The following is a 21,591-nucleotide window of genomic DNA, read 5'->3' as shown; positions in this document are numbered from 1 at the left end:
CCACATTGCAGAGTACACAGTGTTGTTCCTGGGCTACGAGCACAACATTGAAGGTAGAGGATTGGCTCCTCACTTCTTGGAGAAATGCGCACAACTGCACGCTCCTACAACTCTGAAGAAATTACAGTCCTTGCTGGGATTTTTGAATTTCGGGCGTACTTACATTCCCGAATATGCCCAGCTTATCAAGCCTTTGTATGCTTTGATACAACCAACTTTTACCAAATCTTGCTGGCTGCCGGAACATTCAGTTGTTTTGCAATCTTTGCTGGCTGATCTTCTAGAATCTAAATTCTTACTGACCTGTGATAACCACACCAACCTGGTGATAAGAATCATCCATGGGGCAGTGGGTTTCATGCACCTTACTTTTAACGAAGGAGACACAGTACCTATTGCTTACAAGTCACACTTGTACACTTCGGCTGAAATGCGGTTTTCCTCTGTGGAAAAAGTTTTGACAGCAGTGCAAATGGCGATTCTCAAGGAACGTGCACTGTCACAGGGAAAACGCGTGTTGGTTTTAACCCCGTTTCCTGCATTAGAGGCAGTGACGAAAGCCAATGTACCAAATTCTAAAGCTCTGCACCCACGGTGGATCCACTGGGCAGCATCTTTGACGTCTCCGGATGTCACGTTTATTTTTGATGCCTCCTTACAGTCGGAGTTTTTGCAGTATGAATTTGTTCATCCTGCCCCTTTGGCTATGCAGCCTTTGGAGGTCTTCCATTGCATCATATTCACTGATGGGTCAGCGCAGGTTGCACATGGGTCTAAACATGCATACATTTCCACTTGCGCTATTGTGGTAGGTGCCATGGTGAATGATGAGTTCAAGTCCAGAGTCGTGCACACGCAGACTCTTGGGGACTGCACCGCACAATTAGCAGAGCTTCGTGCTTTGATGCTTGCATTGGAGTACACTGATCCTGGTATGTCAACTCTTATTGTGAGTGATTCTTACTACTGTGTCCAGTCTTACAATGAAAACCTGTTCTTTTGGATTCAGAATGATTTTCGTGATTCCAAGGGTAGCACAATAAAACATAAAATGATCTGGGTCCGAGTGGCTGAGCTTAAAGAGCAGTTGCCCCTCGTGTTTGTTATTCATACTCTCGCTCATCAGCGCATGGGAGTCCACGCTGTTGGCAATCACTTGCCGATGAGGCAGCAAAATCAGCGGTATCGACATATTTGGTTGCAGCTGTTACACGTTCCAAAAGTAATATTGATGATGATATCTTAGCAGCTGTTGCTGCAACTGAGAAGGGTGGTAAATATCCAAAAGGATCCCCTTCGAAGTATTCATACCACTTAAGTCCTGACAAAGTTCCTTATGTGAAAATTCCTGACATTGGTGAGAGGTTACTTCCCAACGCGGACCACAGGCCTACTCTGATTACCGCAGCCCATGAAGGTGTTGAGTCTGCGCATGCGGGCGCTTCGACTACTGTAGCTCAGTTACAACAACGTTTCTGGTGGCGGGGGCTGTACAAACAGACGAGTGAACATGTCCTTTAATGTGACCTTTGCCAGCAGATTAAGCCTTCAACTGCTACGCGTCCGCCCAAGACACAGTTGTACATTTCTAATAAACCCCTTGGATGTGTTTATTTAGATCACTGCGGTCCCTTTTCTTCTGATACTGCGTATAAGTACATCTTAGTAGCAGTTGATTCATGCACACGCTTTGTGTGGATCTGGCCTCACCGCAGAGCTGATTCACGGACTGTCATAAGAGACTTGCATATCTTTGTAGGGATTTTCGCCTGTGGTACCCTCCATTCGGATCAGGGTCCAGCTTTTGCCTCTAAGGCGTATAAGGATACCATGACTTTGTTGGGGGTCCAAGTCAAGTTTTCGTCTCCATACAGACCTGAGGGTAATAATGTTGTGGAACGGATGAATCGAGATTTAAATCAGTCTTTGATGGCTCGAGTTATAGGCACTGGCAGGAACTGGCTGGCCCATCTCAATGACGAGCAGTGTGCCCTTAATAATCTCCTTAGAAGGTCTCTGGGTGGGTGGACCCCATACGAAATGTTCTTTGGTATCAAGATGTATGTCCCGGACCTTGACGGTCTAGACTCGGTGGCTCAAGCTGCCTCCTTTGACGTAGATAAACATTGCAATGTTTTACAGAATCTACAAAAGCCAAGAGACAGTCTTGCAAAGGAACATTTGCCCTCCACCTCGGATGATGCGTTGCAGATCCCGGAAGTTGGCTGGCTACCCCAAGTTGGAGAACTGGTTTGTGAGGAGATCGAGAACAAGAAAGAATTTGGTCCCTCTTATCAAGCTACGGTTCCAGGGCTTGGTGTGAAGGGCACAAGAACAGTCATTTTACCACCACTTCCAGGTCGTAAGGAGAACAGGTATATCTCCATTGACAATGTCAAGATACACAGAGTGGCCGATTCTTTTTAGTATGACACCGGCAGTCTCATGTCCTTCGATTTTGAGAAATTCTGTTTTGGCCCCGGTTTCCAATCCTGTGCCTGATGTTGCTCTCCAGTTGCCTGCAATTTCCAGTCCTTTATTGAGTACTAGCAGCCCGTCCTGACGTTGTCCGGGTATGAATTGCTGCCAGCCAGTAGTATATTGTTTTGTAGGATTTCGTTTTGATAGCATTTCTTATCTGTGACAGGCCTGTGAAACGTTCCGATTCACAGTGCACTGCTGATACACTTAAGAGTGCGCGTTCAGTAGTGTGTGAACTCGAGTTTCCATACTTTATTTTTCCTTGCAATATTATATAGCGCAAACTGGACAACATGGCATGAGCACAATTTACATTACAGAAGAACACATTCATTTGTGGTAGGCACGGGGAGACAAAGCGATTTGCCTGGAATCTCAGGATGTTGAGCTGATGCCGAGATTCGAACGTAGCTCCCCAGCTCTAAAGTTCGCAATTCTAGAACTTGTGGCGGGAGGTGTGTCTAAAAGTGTATGTCGGTGCTGGCCATCAAGAGAGAGACCTGTGCATTTTTCAAATGGGTGGTAAAAAAATATGAGTATGTTGCTGGAGGTGTGGGCCGCCGTGCCACCAATGTACTTACGGGGGGAGGGTAAACACCCATTATTCCGCAACTTTCTTTTCGCATACCATCACTCCGCAAACTTTCATTATGAAGGTACCATGACTCCGCAATGCCATTATAACGCATGGCATTACATTTCTTATGATTTTACCAGGCATACATTTACAACGAAATTTGTTGTAAATGCATGAATGGTAAAAGCATGTTTTTTTTATGTTTGGATAAGGTAAGTATGGGAATAGGGGTATATGTTTTGGGGTACTGAGGTATATGTTTTGGGGGGTTTGTGTATTTTAAGGGTTCAGATATAGTTTTCGGTTATGGGGTACAGGAGTAGTTATAGGGTTTAGGATAGGTATGGGTTTTGGGGTACAGGGGTATTTTTAGGGTTGAGGGCTAGATTTGGATGTTGGGGTACAGGGGTATTGTAGGGTTCAGAGGTAGTTTTGGGGTTTTGGGGTACAGGGTTATTTTTTAGGCTTCAGGGCTAGGTTTGGGTTTTGGGGTACAGGGGTATTTTTAGGGTTCAGGGCTAGGTTTGGGTTTTGGGCTACAGGGGTATTTTAAGGGTTCAGGGCTAGGTTTGGGTTTTGGGGTACAGGGGTATTTTAGGGTTCAGGGGTAGGTTTGGGTTTTAGGGTACAGTGGTATTTTTAGGGTTCAGGGGTAGGTTTGGGTTTTGAGGTACAGGGGTATTTATAGGGTTCCGGGCTAGGTTTGGGTTTTGGGGTACAGGGGTATTTTTAGGGTTTAGGGATAGGTTTGGGTTTTGGGTTTTGGGGTACAGGGTATATTTATAGGGTAAAGATGGGTTAGTGTTTAAGGGTGTTGGGGTATTTTAAGGAGTATAGGTGGGTTATGATTATGGGGTGCAGGGGTATTTAAAGGGAGCAGGGTGGGATTAGCAAACGATATGAGATATGGCATGAAGGGCAGAACGTACCACTCGCCCCCAGTGTTTGTCACGCCCCCAGCACATGCCCACAGCACAACGCAGACACGCCCACGAGGGACTACTTTGCTGGCACGGTTCTTTTACCCTTTAAATGTATATGGTGAGCGTCTGCATAGCCTATGTCCTTCTGCTGCAACTGCCCGATTAGTGCTGTGGTTCCTGAGATTACCTGCCTCAAAGTTTTGGGCTCTCTCTTTATTATATTAGTATGGATATTGCCTGGTACTCAACATGATGAAACGGACTATACCTACCCAACTGACTTATCGATGCCTGATTTGCAAACTCACTTGGCTACAGAATCCAGATTTTCATTTGACACTGTTTCCAACACATCTAAAAAGCCCTCGAAGATTTCAGTTTTGGCAAGCTTGTTTAGAAAACATTTTTTGATTCCCCCTTGGACTTATATTTGGATGGTGCTTTCTTTGATTTATCTTTTTATGACAATTGGTTTTGTGTTTGATTTTTTCCGTCTCATAAATGGACACTATGTCGAGGAAAGAACTTGCATTCGATATATCAATGGAACTTTGGCTCCCCATTCTTCATAACACAGAGTGCAGAGAATCCTGGTTTTTGTTAACATCACTGCTTGGCCTGTCTTAGATGGGATTGTATGGGATGCTGTTTGATTTCAAATTCATGGGCCCACTGAGGTTATAAATGTGCCTAATGTGCTTAGAGTTTCTCTGGGGGATGTAGTTAAACAAAATATACGTTCTGATGATTGGGATGTTCAGGCCGTTGAATCATTGTTTTCTGATTTGAAATATTATGCTGCATTTGATGCTGAAGATTTGTACTTAGAGTGATTTGTATTGTTATCAACATTTTGGCAATCACAACCTACATAAAGCTAATACCAGGAGGCTTACTGTAAATTACATCCAGTGGGAACACTGTCCAGCTCCTATACAAGGCAGTTCTTCTACCTTTTTGAAAAGGTTCACTTACTTCACATATTTTAATCATTCTTATCCGAATGCCTTTTAATTTAAAATGGCTGAAAAGTCGATTTCCAAAGTTAGACTTACCGATACTAAATTATTGTATTCGAAATCCTTTCTAGACCATTTGGCCATTGGGGGCAACGAGTTGTGGAAGGAAACAATTGACCTTAAATAAGTTTGAGGTTCTAAAAGCTGGCAAGTGCAAGGCACTGAGGCTTTGCAACGTGCATGCCTCATCCCGAACCATATGTTGTTTTTGAATTCTACAATTTCACAAACGACATGCTTTGGATTGGCTACTCCTAAAAGATTAAATGCTCCTTCTTTTCCTGATTGAGAGGAATATTCGGGCTGGTGTAATTTTACTAAATTTTCCATGAGAGTGTTACATACTCTATTGTTGAATTCCTCCTTTAACATATCCAGTTTGGATCCCGAAGGCTGGTTGCTCTGGCACAGAAGTGCTGATTCATGCCAGCATCATTTTCTGGGTTTAGCTCAAGGCTTTACACAGGTCAGGGTAGATCCCCGTTTTGAAAGTGGCCATTCTGTGACTACCTATTCGGTAGGCAAATTGTGTCAGAACTGGCTCAGACATTCTACCTTGGCGTCAGTTAAACTGCATTTATCTAAACTGACTGATGATGTTGATCTGAATGATTTTATTAAAGGCCCGGCTAAAGGTAGATCTAAAAGATGGATATATGCTGTTTATAACAAAATCTGGAAAGCTTCCTAGGTTGAGGCGGCTACTCACTTAGGGCTATAGATCAAGCTAATTTAGAAAAAGTGCTAGCACTTGTAGATAACAGCATTACCACGCTCTCTTCTCGCATTTACACATTAGATAATATTGTGTCATCTGTTGTAGATATTGTGCAGGATGAAGTGTCCGCTTTGTACCACGATCAGAATCAGTTGCGTTCCATCATGCAATTTGCATGAACATTGCAGGCCCTTAAGGCGGGAAAAGTGCAGTGGCATTACATGAATACATCATACTTATTTGCCCCTTTTAATTTGACTGACAAGCAACGCTTACTATCAATGAAGGATGCTTATATTTCCATGTTGCACATTGAGAAGTTAGAGCCTTTACCGTTTTCTGTGGGAGAAGCCAATGCTGCCACGTGGCTTATTCATGGTTTAATAACTCTGCCATTTCCTTTATTTGCATTTTCAAATTGTGTGAAGTACTTTGCCATTGGAAGACAAGAGCCTCTGGAAAGTTCTTATCTCCATGAAGCCTGGTCGCTTCCTTTTACATATAGATGTCTTAGGGAGGGAAGAGAAGTTTATTTGAATGGTGAAGAATGCACTGAAACATCGGATCATTCCTTAATGTGTCGACATATCCAATTACATGGCTCTTGCAACCAAAACAAGCCTAATTTAGCCTGTGTTTTGGAAGGTACACCCGTGCCTGCAATAGTTCCCACAATCACGTTGCTGGCTAACGGGAGTTATTTACTTTTGAACAATGAGGATTGTTTTGGGTTAATAAAAAGGATTGCTTATGTCGGTACAGTCAGTGAACGTGTAGTTTGTTGCAAGAATGTAATGTATCCACCCCGCATGGGAAACTTGATGTTTCCATCTGGCCTAAGATTCCGACCTTGAAAGCAATAGTTCAATAAGAAGAGTCTCATAAGAGCTCTATTGTCCCAGAAAGAAGTTGCCCTCATATCTGCTTATGAAACATTTGTCCTTCACGTGGCAAACACCCGCACAGAAGTGCATGCCTTGTTAAATACTGATTTGCCCTTGTACTTCAGGGAATTAATTCATACTATCTTCAATGCGTCCTCCACTTCGGGGCTGGCTCACATTTTAAAGTTGTAAGCAGCGGCTTAGTGACTTCCTTCCAAAAGATTTTCGGAGTCATTCCAGCTTTCTTCGATTCTATTTTCTCCTGCCTGTTTGGTGGACTTCCCTTGATACTGGCTCTTGCTGCTGGCAGGCTATTAATGTTCTGGTAATTTCAAAATGGATGCATACTGGCTCACTTTTTTAAAGTTGTAAGCAGTGGCTTAGTGACTTCCTTCCAAAAGATTTTCGGAGTCATTCCAGCTTTCTTCCATTCTATTTTCCCCTGCCTGTTTGGTGGATTTCCCTTGCTACTGGCTCTTTCTGCTGGCGTGCTATTACTGTTCTGTCTATTTAAAAATGGATGCACATCCTGTGTTACAAGATGGGCTGTCTCGGCTAGGGCTCCTTCGCGCCCGGATGCTTGAGTACTATGGTGCGCTGCCTCTTGCTACACTGAGTGCGGCTTATGGATTATCGTTTCGATTGTCCTTCTTTACATGCGTTCAGCCTGTTTTCCATTGCCTGAGTTGCGACTTCGAATGGGCCCTGGATTTGTGTCTCTGCAATATGGTGTCTCCCAATGCGGATTATAATCAACTTATGAGTCCCTTAGTTACTCATGAATTGCTTTGTTCTGATGGAGGGATTATGGCCTTTGCAGTGATGCATGGTATATTGGGTCGTTGGAATGTGTTTGCAGCGGCGCAAGATTTCTTGGCTCGCAGTTTCCTCGAGATCCCACCGAGTTGTCTTCTGATGATGCAAGAGGCTCCGGTCATCGAAGAGCATGTATGTTCTTTCCCTTTGTTAAATTGGATGGCTGATCTATTTTCGGATGATAATAGTGACTTCCTGTTGGAGGCTGTTGCTGCATATTTTGCATATTCATTATTAGGATGAATTGTGTTTGCAGTCTCGGTTTCTTAACCTAAAACATCTTGTTGATTTCATTTTTTTTGGACTCTCAGACTCTTTTTGAAATGCTTGCCTCTTGACTTCATCAAAGTCCAATACTGTGTTTTTCCAAGTCTATTACATTTTTTTCCTCTTAGATTTTTTAAGTGCCAAATTGAGACTTTTTTTTGAACTATCGAACTTGAACTCTGTGTTCCTAAATTTTTGTCCCTTCATTCTTGTCCTATCAGTGCTCGGATCAAAGGGAGGGTGTCTTGTGTATTGGTTTCACCTTTGCACTGTGTTAAGCTAGCAAGTGCTGATTAGAAGTTAAACGCCATTTTTCCTTTCCTGCTGCCTCTGCATATGTCTGTACAGTGAGTGCCGAGGACTTTAAGGTTATTTCAACACAGCGCTTATTGTTTGGATTGATCAGCGCACAGAGTAGACATAATATGGATGCAGCTGTGGCTAACTTTGGTTTTAGGCACGAATAATAATGCACTGCACAAGGCAGGAGACACACTTGATGAATATCCGTATGCAGAATGTTGCTGCAGGAGATGATGTGATCCATTTCCACTGAACCAAAAGGTATGGGCCCGCCCTTCTGAACCCAAAGAGACTTTCTGTAGATATAATATAATATACTAGCTAGGGAGGGTAAACCGAGGTTCCATTTAGACCTGTTTCCTTTAGCATTTTTAACATGCTTTCACCCTTTGTATTTTATGGAATAGTAACCATGCTGTTAACCTTGTTCCATATAATATGTTTGCTTGTACTAGCTAGGATACTGCGTTTGAGAACACTGCATTAGAAATAAACATTTCAAACTTGCACGTGTCCTCATTGACTCTTCGTTTTGGATTAATATGTTAGTATAACGAAAGAGTGTTCATGTGTTCCACGTTACCTGAGGTGTTCTAAGTCCATGTTCTGGGTTGTCTATATCATTGGGGTTTTGTAAGTACCAATGAGACACTGATAGCTAGTCTGGTAGGGAATTTTGGATGCTGAGGTGAGTTTTGGCACACCCTAATTCACTGAGGTTCCAAGTCTCTAGGCACAGTTCTGTATATGAGCAGAAATCCCTGCTACAATGCTCTTCATCATTGGTTGCAAAACAAATGAAGCAGGTTGATCTCAAACTTAATATATTCAAAGTTGCAAAGTCCTGCCCATGTGGGTGTCAACCGCGGTTTTCTGGTCTCAATAGTTTGAAAGACTTGTAGTTTCTCACCAATTGGAAACACTGCTTCAATACATTTTAAAATATCAATCCCAGTTGGGAGAGAAGTCTTGGCAACTGTGCTGGACACATCACCGCTATATTCCAGCGGCTGAGGCCCCCCTCTGCTCAAACATTTGCCTGTGAATCCGAGCACGAAGGACCCACTGAGCAAGCGGTAGGGCATCTCCGCGGCCAGACGAGCAGCTTTAATCTTCCCAAACAGGTTGCCCTCAAGGAGATGACTCTTACGAAGGGGTTGCAGCACATACCACAGCAGGCAGCTCGGATCCCAGCGCACTAAGGGGTTTATGAAATGTCAACACTGCAAGGTTTGCCAAATTGCCATAAACAAAAAGGAAGTTATGCTACCCAACAAAAAGATGTGGCAAATAAGACAACTGATTGACTGCAATAGCACCCATGTCGTTTATGTGACTGAATGTCCGTGCTCCCTAAATTATATCGGGAGCACAGAAAAGGAGTTCAAGTAACGTATTCTGGAACACATTAGAGCGACAACAAACATAGACAGGAGTAATGCTGTCGCAAAGCATATGGAGATGGCTCATAACAGTGACTGGAAACTCCTCAAGACGTATGCGCTTGAATGCATCTTACCACATGATAGAGGAGGTGACCAGGAGAAAGAACTTAGATGCAGAGAATCAAGACAAATCTTAAACTTTCGAACAATGACCCCATGGGGGCTTAACCAGAGTGAAGAACTTTATGTACATTTATAATTTCTAACTATTTTTTCCTCCTCCGTGTGGGATGTATGGTTAAGATGAAATCCTTTAACAAATGAAACGAGATAACAATGTAAACATTTTTAATTGGAGAAAAAATATATTTGAATGTAGTTTACAAGGTAATTTCTTTGGAAGTCATAAAATGCTTAAGAATTAGGTTTAAAAAGTGAAGGCTTTATGATTATTGGAAAAAAGCTATAGTTAATGGTTACTGAAATGCAGTATGGACAGAGTACTAATTATGAATAGCCCACCAGAGGACTTAATTAAAGAGGAATTATAAATTATGAATTCATTACCAAGGACCACCAGCAACAAATATGTATAGTAATACTTGACCACTAGAGGGGTGTTTACTTATGTTAATTGATTGCCTTTTTTGAAAAAATAATTGTGGTCATTTCGTTTGTTTTTTATATACTGCATTATGTTTGATCCAATCGAATGAATAGATTCATTTAAAGCCTAAAACTACCATATATATGTATATATTTGCAATTCTTAAGCATTGAAGGGAAATCTTCGCATAAAAAACTACATTTGCCAAGCGACTTCCTGTGTGTGAACAGGAAGTGATGTCAGCATCAATCATGTCCTGGCGTTTCCTAAAAAGATATAGGAGAGTCTTGCACAATAGTTACCTTACCGTGAACAAGCAACAGTGTGTTGTGAAACGCGTTGGTTGTAGCTATATATATGCTGATACCTTGACAAATAAACCTGGAAGATTGGGAAGAATTTCCTTGTGAGTGCAAACTTTCTCCTTTCTTTGAAGGGATTTGTGTAAAAAAAAAATATTAATAAAAAAAAATAATATATATATATATATATATTCCACTCTGTATTGAAGATTGAATGGATATAACTGTCTGGTTGAAGGCTTAAGTAGCTGTCTGACTGTGTTTAAGTGAGTAATTAAAAGTGACTCACATAACACATGGATTAGTAACTAAGCTATGTGAATGTGTGCATCACTGTATGACGAGATGTATCAGATTGTCACGTGGATGATGTCATCAGTGGTGTCATTTGAGATGCCATCAGTGATGTCATCAGTGATGTCACTGACCATGTCATGAATGATGCAATATGTGACATCATCAGCAGTGCATTGCGGGTGCACGAGTTATAGTTAGCAGAACTTTCTAAAACAGAGGAATTTCTGTGGTTTTGTACCAGTGAAATAGCCAGCTAACTATAACACCCCTGAAACCTATGGTTTATTGTGTGAATTTCTAATGGTTTTTAAATGCGAATTTCTAATTAGAACGTCTCTGAAACCTAAGTTTTTTTCAGTGAATTTCAAAGCTTTTTTCAATGCTAATTTCTAACTATAACGTCTCTGAAACCTATGTTTTTTTTCAGTGAATTCCAAAGGTTTTTCTAAATGCAAATTTTTAAGTGTGAGAGTAGTTATACCTATTTTTTGTACTGATTTTCTACAGTGTTTTAACTGTTTATTTATAAATATTTTACTCATTAAATAACATTATATATTTTTCTGAAAATTGCAAAAAGAAATTTAAAAAATCAAACTGAAATATTGATACATTTTTTTGTTTTAGTTTTTTATTTTAATATATTTATATACATTTTTATTCCAATTTTTTCGGAGTCGCACACTCAAAAGCGAACACTTCACGGTGCGTGCGTGGATTCTAGCCGCCATTTTAGAAAAGTCGTGAAGGATCCGCGTACGGTGTGTGACGGCTGCGTGTTTTTCAGTTACATCATATACATTTAATATTATGTGATGTGCGTGATTGGTATGCGACCAGTCCGCGACTCCAGCTCCCGCGCATTCGTGACACATGCAAATTAAGGTACGAGACACTTGGCGGTGGCGAGTCCCGCGTGATGTCATATACGTGCTGGGTGCGCAGCTCCCACAAAAAAATTTTATGTTCTAAAATTATATGTTTGTGTCTCTAATATACATATTATGCCAATAGATTATCTAAGATATTCATAAAAATAATAGATTTGTACTTATAATAAACTAATATTTTTTTTAAATATATTTTCGCGAAGTCGGGTGCGTGCATCGTGAGCGCAGAGAACCAGGTCAGCAGAGCTGCTGTAAAGCCAGAGAAACCAGGTCAGCAGAGCTGCTCTATAACCAGAGATCCAGGTCAGCAGAGCTGCTCTAGAGCCAGAGACCCAGGTTAGCAGAGCTGCTTTAGAGCATTAGAACCAGGTCAGCAGAGCTGCTCTAGATGCAGAAAACCATGTCAGGAGAGATGATTTAGAGGGAGAGAACCAGGTCAGCAGAACTGCTTTAGAGACAGAGAACCAGGTCAGCAGTGCTGCTCTAGAGCCAGAGAACCAGGTCAGCAGAGCTGCTCTAGAGCCAGAGAACCCGGTCAGCAGAATTGCTTTAGAGCCAGAGAACCAGGTCAGCAGAGCTCTTTTGAGGGAGAGAACCAGGTCAGCTGAGCTGCTTTAGAGCCAGCGAACCAGGTCAGCAGAGCTGATCTAGAGCCAGACAACCAGGTTAGCAGAGCTGCTTTAGAGCCATGGAACTAGGTCAGCAGAGTTGTTTTAGAGCCAGAGAACCAGGTCAGTAGAGCTGCTCTAAAGCCAGAGAAACCAGGTCAGCAGAGCTGCTTCAGAGGGAGAGAACCAGATCAGCAGAGCTGCTTTAGAGCCAGAGAACCAAGTCAGCAGAGCTGCTCTAGATCCAGAGAACCAGGTCAGCGGAGCTGCTTTAGAGCCATAGAACCAGGTCAGCAGAGCTGGTCTAGAGCCAGAAAAACCAGGTCAGCAGAGCTGCTTTAGAGGGAGAGAACCAGGTCAGCAGAGCTTCTTAAAGCCAGAGAACCAGGCTAGCAGAGCTGCTCCAGAGCCAGAGAAACCAGGTCAGCAGAGCTGCTTTAAAGCCAGAGAACACGTCTGCAGAGCTGCTCTAACTGACACTGACTGACTGATTGACACTGACTGACACTGATTGACTGACAATGACACTGACTGACACTGATTGACTGACACTGACTGACTCTCTATCTCTCTCTACCTCTCTCTACACGCATATGTACATATATATATATATGCATATATATGCATTTATATGTATCCATGTATATATATATATATATACATACATATATAAACATATATATATATATAATCTGCACATCAATATAAATACAAATATAAATGCATGCATACATATAGAATATATGCATACATATGCATGTTATGTACATGAAAGTTTGAAAAACACTAATTCAAGGAAAGCTAAAAACCCATCTAATTACAAACAAAATTGCTTTCACTTAAATGAGCGCTCTAGTTGTTCTTTAGAACACTCTGGGACAGTCTGTCACTAGGCTATACTTGGGCTACATCTAGGTGATATTTGGGCTACATTTGGGCTCTTCTGTCTCTAGCGGCCATCTTGGGACACTTATTTAAAATGACGCTTCCTAATTTCCTCATTTACTACAGTCTCCTTAATAGGAAATACTTTCACTGTTTTACTTTGGGTCCATCAAGAAGGCATTCAGATGTGTCATACATTTGCCATAAATTCAGAATGTAAGCACTCTAGTTGCTCATTAGAACACGGTAGTAAAGCTACTGCTCACCAGGGAAGTCTGCTGCTAGTATTGAAAGTGCTTGTTTCAGTCTACATGTATGAATTTTTCAATGAAATAGAAGAGGATTTGAGAAGTCACTGAAATTGTGCCCTAATTTTTCTTTCTGCAGCACTAATCATACTTTCTATGGCAAAATGAACCCCCTCATTTTGTTCCTTTTTAAATTAAATGTTTTAAGAGTTACCACTTTATTCCAATCAAGATGGCTTCAGGTGTGCCATACCTTTGTCATAAGTAGGACTGTTGGGGCTCTAGTTGTTTTTTAGAACACTCTAGGAAGCTTCAGTAGAACACAAAGGAATCAACTGACAGTATCTGCCTTGTTGGTTGTACATGTTTTACTGAGAATGCCAGACTACATTCTCACCATGACTGAGAAAAATAATGCGAATGTACAGAAAATATGCTCTCAGTTTAGCTTATAGATCACCTTGCAAACCTCTGTGTGAAAAGCGGGAGAAAATAGTTTTCTCCCAAACATGATTCATGATATCCCAGCAGATGGCTTTTTCACATGGTAAAATCACCTTGGAACACACCACAATTCCTAAAATGAGTATGGTACAGTCAACAAATGATTTATAATGTAACTAAAGTCTTAAAACCTTCTACTAACTGTAATGCTTTTAATGAGGTGCTATCATGTATATTGGTCACAAGATGGCTGCCAACACTTCTTGGATGATGTGCTGACAGCCAATCAGATCTCACGATGAGATGTGTGGTTAGGCTCCGCCTAGATATATATATATTTTATTTTCTTTTGATATCTAAAAAACTACTGAACAGATTTACACCATTTAACAAAAAGGCACGACTCTGAACCAAGATCTACCTTTCTGCCAAATTTGGTGTAAATCAGTTCAGCAGTTCGGGCTGTAGCTGCGATTAAAGGTCCCTATGAAAAATTGCATGGGGAAAATAAGTTTTGGGACGCCCCTTTTTTCTCACCCCCCGCTTGGCAAATAACCCCAAGACTTCCGGGATAGGAGCGGGCCGGAGCGCCCCACCAGTTTTAAAAATTTTGCGAAGATTCGTCAACCGGCGCCAAAGTTATTCCAAATAGTATGTTGCAGATTCCCTAAGAATAAGAGGTCCTAACTATAACTACCTGCTGGCGACTGCCAGTTGGTTTGATATATATACCCGCACCCGCACTGGCAACGGCGGGTGCAGGCCGGCAGCTCAGCTCCACTTGGACTGCCAGTCCGGGCGGCTGGTGATTTTAAGATCTCAGGCTGCAACATGGTACCTGTACACAGTGTCGCTGAGACTCACTTGAGCTCCGGGTGCACAATAGCAGGGCACTCCTCATGAAGGACTCAGGCTGCACGAAGCACATGCGCACAGCGTCGCTGAGACTCACTTGAACTCTGGCTGCATGATAAAAGGGCAATCCTCACGAGGATCTCAGGCTGCAAAAAGCACCCGCACACAGTGTCGCTGAGACTCACTTGGATTCCGGGTGTGAACAATTACACGACAATCCTCACGAAGAGCACATGCTGCATAAAGCACACACACACAAAGTCACTGAGACTCACTTGGACGCCGGTGCACACGAGCACAGGCAATCTTCACAAAGGGCTCAAACTGCAAAAAGCACAAGCACACAGTGTCGCTGAGATTTGCTCAGACTCCAGGTGCCCACGATCACAGGGCAATTCTTACTAGGGTCCCAGTCTGCAAAAAGCACATGCACACAGCATCGCTGAGACTCTCTTGGAAACTTTTGTGTTCCTGAGTTTCCGCAACAGGGAGCCAGCTCACCTCGGGCCCTTAGGGATAAGTTACGTCTGGACACAGCACAGTCCTTTCAAACATGGAGACACAGCACCCAACAAAGACCCTTCAGCCTCTCCTTGGTTAAAACAGCAAACCATGCCAGCCCAAGAACACACAACAAGGGTCAGTCCTTTCCTTCAGTGTCTTCAGCTTTTTCTCCTTGGCAGAGGTTCCTCTTGACCAAGAAGTAGTTTCAATCATTTTCAGTCTTGAGCACTCCATTTCTCCAAAGTTCAGGAGCTTCAGCTTTCATAGTTATACCCCTAAATGTCTTTGAAGTCGTTATGTTTGGGGGCACTGACCCCTGTGTAAACAAGTTCAGGGTGCCTCGCTGCCAGTGACACCTTCTTCCTTTGATTAGTGGGGGTCTGGGTTCTCAATCACTCAGCAGGAGATGGAACCATTGTTTTATGGCAGCAACTTAGGCCTCTTCACATCTAGGTGCTACTACTCCCCTCTACACTCCAGATGCAGGTCAGCCAGTTGCGGTCTCACCTAGGTCAAGACATTCTGCAGATCCTATCACTTTCAAATCCAGACAGTCAAGCCAGACACACAGAAATGTTACAGCACACAAACCCAGCTACTTCCAAAAGTGTGGTTTCTTACACACAATGCAAACACCACATTCATAAAAAGATGTGTTATTACATTGTGAGGTCAGCCATACTAAACTTCACCTCTCCATCTTAAGCCTTTGGAAAGATAGGCTGGAAAATATATTACACGGCCTCCCCATTCTGTCCTATGGGCAAGATGGCCTTTCAACAGTGAAAAATGAAATGAAGAATATTTTGCTGTCAGGACATGGAACACACATCAGTACATATCCTACCTTTCACATGCACTGCACCCTGCCCAGGGGGTACCTTAAACCTACCATAGAGGTGTCTGATGTGCATAAAAAGGGAACGGTAAGGTCTGGCAAGTGGGTGCACTTGTCAGGACAACATGGCAGTTTAACAAACTACATACAGGCACCGCAGTGGCAGGCCTGAGTTCTCTCTTTAAAGGCTACTTGTGTGGGTGGTACAATTAGTGCTGCAGGCGCACAAGTAGCATTTGCATTACCAGCCCTGGAACACATAGTGCACTTTACGAGGAACTTTACTAGTAAGGCAAACATACCAATCATGGACAACCAATTACCATTACACATGGAGCACTTTCACATTGACACTGATCAGCAGTGGCAAAGTGCCCAAAGCATTTAAGTTGGCAACCCCATGTCTGAAAAAAGGTCTAGGGGAAAGCAAAAAGTTTAAGGAACTTTAGCCAAAAAGGGCCAATTCCAACACTTTTCTTTCACAATGTCTATATTTTGCTCCTTCAAATGTTTTGGCCCATTATCAAGAAAGCAACCCTGCTGTGTGGAATGTGGAGAGTGCAGAAACTGTACAGAGCTACACTAGAAGATGTTCTTCTACACATACTTACCTCAAGGCGGTCTAGTCTGTTCCATTCAAGGACTAGACCCACTTCGGCAGTGATTGTTATTGATGACTTGTCCCTCGCAATCTGGACTTCAGGATTGATGAAAGACTGGTTGCTCCTGAAAACAATGGTGATCAACATATGTTATTGGCTATTCAGGCAAACAGCTTGGATGTCAGGCTACAGAAAGGGATTGCTATAAAGCTACACAGGACATTCAAAGATGGCACATGTCCAAGGATTTGATACATACAAAAAGCTAGGGGATCAAAGGGTACAATCACATTTAAATTATGTATTGAGCCTTTCTCAATTCATGACCTTCACATGCTGACACAAATCTTCACTCTATGTCACTTTTCATTCCAGAACCCAACAGAAACAATTTACGTATACAAATGAATGTGCAAGAGGGTCAATTAGATGCACTGAAAGCATGTGACACCGGCTGATGTTAACTTCAAGCATTTTTCACAGAGGTTACACATCTCTTGAATTGTCACTCACCCCCTCTAAGACATTTATCCCAACTCTACTTAGTTAATTAGCTAAGAAAGTTAAAAATGAAATGTTTGTAGGATGAGCTGGGGTTGTTACAAACAGAGTACTTCTGGCATACTATATTGATCTAAATAGGTAATAATTGATAGAAAATGGTCAAGGAGTACTTTGGGGATTTTCCCCCCAAAATCTTCCATTAACAGAAAATGATGATGTTTGTTTTAGGTTTAGTCAATGAAAATGTTTACATTTTGTCATTAAGTCTGACCTAATGAAACACATGGCACTATCTGATTTCGAACTACCCCTAGATGTGTGAATTGCCCAATCAGCGCCTTGGTATGTCTCTATGAGACTTGTGAATGTCACACTACTATATCTACTAATTTAACACAAATATTTAGCTACACAAATTGCTTAATAAACTAAGAGGTTTATTTAGAGTGTGGTAGATACAGGAAGCATGCCATAATTTTGTGAATGTCCCAGATACACTGCACTATCAGTGTGCCTGCTTGAATTAGAGTGGGGAGCTAGCTGGTTTTCAATGCAGAAACTCTGCTAGCTCTGCCATCAGAAACATTCAGCCAGCTGCTTATTGCCACACTCCTGCTGGCTATAAACCCTTCACTTCCAGGCCTTTTCCCATGCCACACCTTTTTTTGGCTATTTGGGTTAGTTCTGGCTTGTGCGCCCATAACCTTTTTTTCACATAAGGTATCCATGCCAAATTTCCATCCTTTTTTTCCACTATTCTAAGAATGGTAGAGGTACATGCGCAATACACAGATTTTGCTCATATGACCTGTAATTGCACAGGATAGTTGTTTTTTGGAGTGCCATTTATTTAGCCCACCCCAAACGGTACATTTTAGTATTGAACCTTAACTTGGGGTTGGCATTGATGGGTAATGTGCAGGAGATTCCGTAACCAGTGCGTAGGTTCACAGCGATAGCCCTGTTATTGGCAAAAAGAGAGATAGTGATTCATTGGGGCAGCAGAGTCATTCCATTGCTTAAGGCATGGCTCAACTGTCTAATCCATTGTAATACAAATAGTGAGCTCTATGCTACGTTACAACCTTTTGCATCTAGACCCCATGACTTTTGGCAACCCCTAAAACAATATCTCCTTGATGTGGACTCTAACTCTGATTCTCAACAGCCAGTAAGGGGAGAATCATCCGAGGATGGGTAGTTTCGCCCATTCATGTCATCATCAATGTCATTTGTAATATGCTGGCGTAGAATTGCTATTCACAAATAACAGCATACTTGGTGGTTGTGCTTATATAGTGAAGATGTATGCTTCGAAACTGATTATGGTGTATACTTATGTATAAGAACTATCTAGTATTTTGTGTGTGGACAATGTGAAAATAACATGGCAACCTCATGTTTATTATATACATTTATTTTTTAAAAAAGGTACCCAGGGTTTGTGAATTCCTCTGAGGGGACCAAGAAATTAGCTAAAATACAGCTAATTTTGGGATTTAGGGGAAAAATGGAGAAAAAGGTGCTTCAAAAGACTGTCTGTTTTTACCCTGCAAATGGTATTAATGAAGGGTTTGTGATGCTAAAGTCACCCTCTTCCCAGCTTCCAGGAACAGGAAGACATTTATCTGAAAACCAACATTTTCTATAGAGTTTTGGCACTTTACTGGCACATAGCTTATTTTTTTCCCGATTATTTGTGCTTTCAACCTTCTTCGAGCTAGTGGTAGAAATGGGTGTGAAACCAATAATGGATGCCCAAAAGCTGTACATTTATGAAACATAGACAAAAGAATTCTGAATTCAGCAAGGTGTCATTTGTGTACAGCGTTCAAGGCTTCCTATAGAAAGTAAGAGTTGAAATTTAAAAAATTGATTAAAAAAAAACTGCCATTTGTGCCTACATTTTCACCTGTAACTTCTTTTAATTATGGTACATATACATCGTTACATCTGGGGTACTCTTCTGGTTGCGGGAACACACGTAGAGTGTGTAGGTTCACCAAGAACCCAAGGTTCCCAGAGCCAATAACTGAGCTGCACCTTGCAATCATTTTTCAGTTTGTACCGGCCATTCAGCAATTAATTTGGTAAAATATGAAGAGTGAAAAATAGGTATAAACAAAACCTATGTATTTTTTAAATGGGAACCAGATATGGAGTTTAGAAGCAGTGGTTATCTGTGCATCTTTGAATTTGTAAGTACTCTTATGAGCATATGATTTAGAGTGAATTGTTCAAGATGACTTCTTTTTTACACACTGTCTTCCTTTTAGAATGCAGAAATGCATGGAAAGACAAATGGCAATAACACTTGTTCCACTATTAACTGCATCCCTAAGTCTCCATATAAAAATGGTTCCTCACTTTTGTAGGTAGGCCTAGTGCCTGCGAAAGTATATGGCCAAAAACACCACTTAAACACATCATATTTTTCACTGAAAACTGACCCTTTTTGGCAATGTGCCTAGCTTTGGATTTTGGGCCCTAGTTCTATGAAAACTCAGCAAACCTGTACATTTTTTAAAACCAGAAACTGAGGGAAATCCAGAATGTGTGGCTCCCACGAGGAGCTGTTAACTTGAACCCACTGTAAATCACAAAAATGATGAAAAAACACATTTTCTTCATATTTTTGTGATGGAAAGCTCTGTAATCTGAAGGGATTTACAAACTTGTTTCCACCCAAAATGTTCCCAATTAAAATGGTACCTCCCTTCTGAATGTAAGCCTAGTGCCTGCAACAGGAAAAGACCCAAAACATAATGTGGACACATTACATTTGTACCCTGAGAATTGAACCTTTTTTGGCAAAGTGCCTAGCTGTGGATTTTAGGCCCTATCTCAGCCGACACCCAGGGAAACCTAGAAAACCTTATGTTTTTGAACATAAGACATAGAAGGAAATCCAGAATGGGGTGACTCGTGTGGCTCTCATCAGATTCTGTTACCTAGAACCCTCTGCAAACCTCAAACCTTGTAAAAAAAACAAAAAAGCTAATTTTCGTCACATTTCTGTGATGGAAGGCTCTGACTTTGCGAGGAGACACAAACTTCCACCCACCAAACAATACTCCAAGTTTCTGGATAAAAATGATACCCTGCTTATGTGGGTAAGCCTAGTGCCTTTGACAGGAAATGCCCCAAAACCTGAAGTGGACAAATCACATTTCCCCACAGAAAATTGACCCACTTTTTCAAAGTGCCTAGCTGTGGATGTTGGGCTCTAGCTAAGCCAGAGGTAAACATAACGGGGCATATTACCCGGGGGGGCGATAGGCAATTATCGCTAGTTAAGCGGCCATTTTCGGCCGCTAAGCTGTGATAATTCTATCGCTATATTAGCAAGCAAGCGGTTTTGGGCCCGCTTTGCATGTCAGCGATATTTATCGCTAATGACATGCAAAGTGGGCGTACCCAACCTGTTAGCGACTAAAAGCAGTCGCTAACGTCACTATCGCCTATTAGCAAGGCGGGCGTAGCGATGGAAATATTCCCGCTATCACCAAAAACTAACGCCTGCTCAGAGGTGGATAACATGGCTAAGAGCATTTTGTCGCTAATGAGTGAATATCGCTGTATACTCAGCGATATTCATGCTATCGCCGGAAAAATTATCGCTTTGGAGATAAACGTTGCTAATAGCACGTTAGCTCAGCGATAATTTCCAGCGATGCTTAGCGATAAAAGAAATCGTTGCTAAGCCTAGTTAGCAATAAATATCGCTAATCATTGGTAATATGCCCCTCTGGGTTCTATTTCATATTATTCTTTTGTGTTTGTGTTGCTTTTGGGCCCACAATAAAATGGCTGCCTAGGAATTGGGACTCCAGCATGGCTGAGAATTGTTAGCAGTGTGCTGAATGAGAGAGGCATGTGCAGAAGATTGTGCCAACTGAATGAACTGCCAAGTGCCTCAAGTGAAGACACATAGGTCAAGGGTCCCAATGATCTGCACACTCTTGTCACCGTGCCAATGTACCAATGTTTGTGGGAAAGTATCATCCCTGTGTGCGATGTGAGAGAGACAGGAAATTAATTGATACATTTTGTTGCAAAAAGTGTTCTTATTGATACATGCTAAGTATGTTATTCTTAGCATTAAGCCTCCATTGTCAGAACCGGTATGGGTTGGATTTGCAATGAGAACAGGATGATGAGACCCCTATGTCCCCTGTGCTAACTAATCACAGTGCAAGTTTTTACTAAACATAATTAGTATAGTCAGCCAAGAATTAGAGTATAAATAATAACCCCTTAGGGGGCGTGTCCGTCTTAGAGGAGACAAGAAGAGAAGGAGCAAATCTGACCAGACGTCCTTTGGGTTAGGTACGTGAACGACGCGGGTGCAGCCTGGGAGGAGATTGCGTCCGAGGAGACACAGAGGGAGGAGGGGGCCTTGCTCATCATATTTTTTAGAGAGACGTCGGCTAGCCTTGCACGTCACATTTTTGGCAAAGCAGATCACATTCTCTGTGGTCTTGTGAAGGACGGGCCTTTTCAAGGAGCAGCCTCTCTGTCAGACATAGAGAGCGAGAGAGGCACAGATGAACAGGCCAGCGAAGAGAGAGCAGCTGAGAGATAAGGACAGGTTTTTGTCTTATGCATTTGTTTATCTTTATCGGAGATTTTTG

At 42.0% G+C, this 21,591-nt stretch overlaps 1 protein-coding gene across 1 annotated transcript in view; it reads right to left on the bottom strand.

The window, feature by feature from the left end:
- Positions 1-21,591, bottom strand: part of LOC147733201 (mucin-2-like) — a 1,190,401-nt gene that overhangs the window by 926,409 nt on the left and 242,401 nt on the right. The window contains exon 4 of the mRNA XM_086957735.1: positions 16,463-16,577. Within this exon, the coding sequence (XP_086813861.1) occupies positions 16,463-16,577 (115 nt within the window). The remainder of the gene's footprint in view (positions 1-16,462; positions 16,578-21,591) is intronic.

This window comes from Lissotriton vulgaris, chromosome 2_1 (genome assembly GCF_964263255.1).
Source record: "Lissotriton vulgaris chromosome 2_1, aLisVul1.2, whole genome shotgun sequence".
Lineage (NCBI taxonomy): Eukaryota > Metazoa > Chordata > Amphibia > Caudata > Salamandridae > Lissotriton > Lissotriton vulgaris.
The sequence above is the reverse complement of the archived record's forward strand: the minus strand, read 5'-3'. Positions and strand labels throughout refer to the sequence as shown.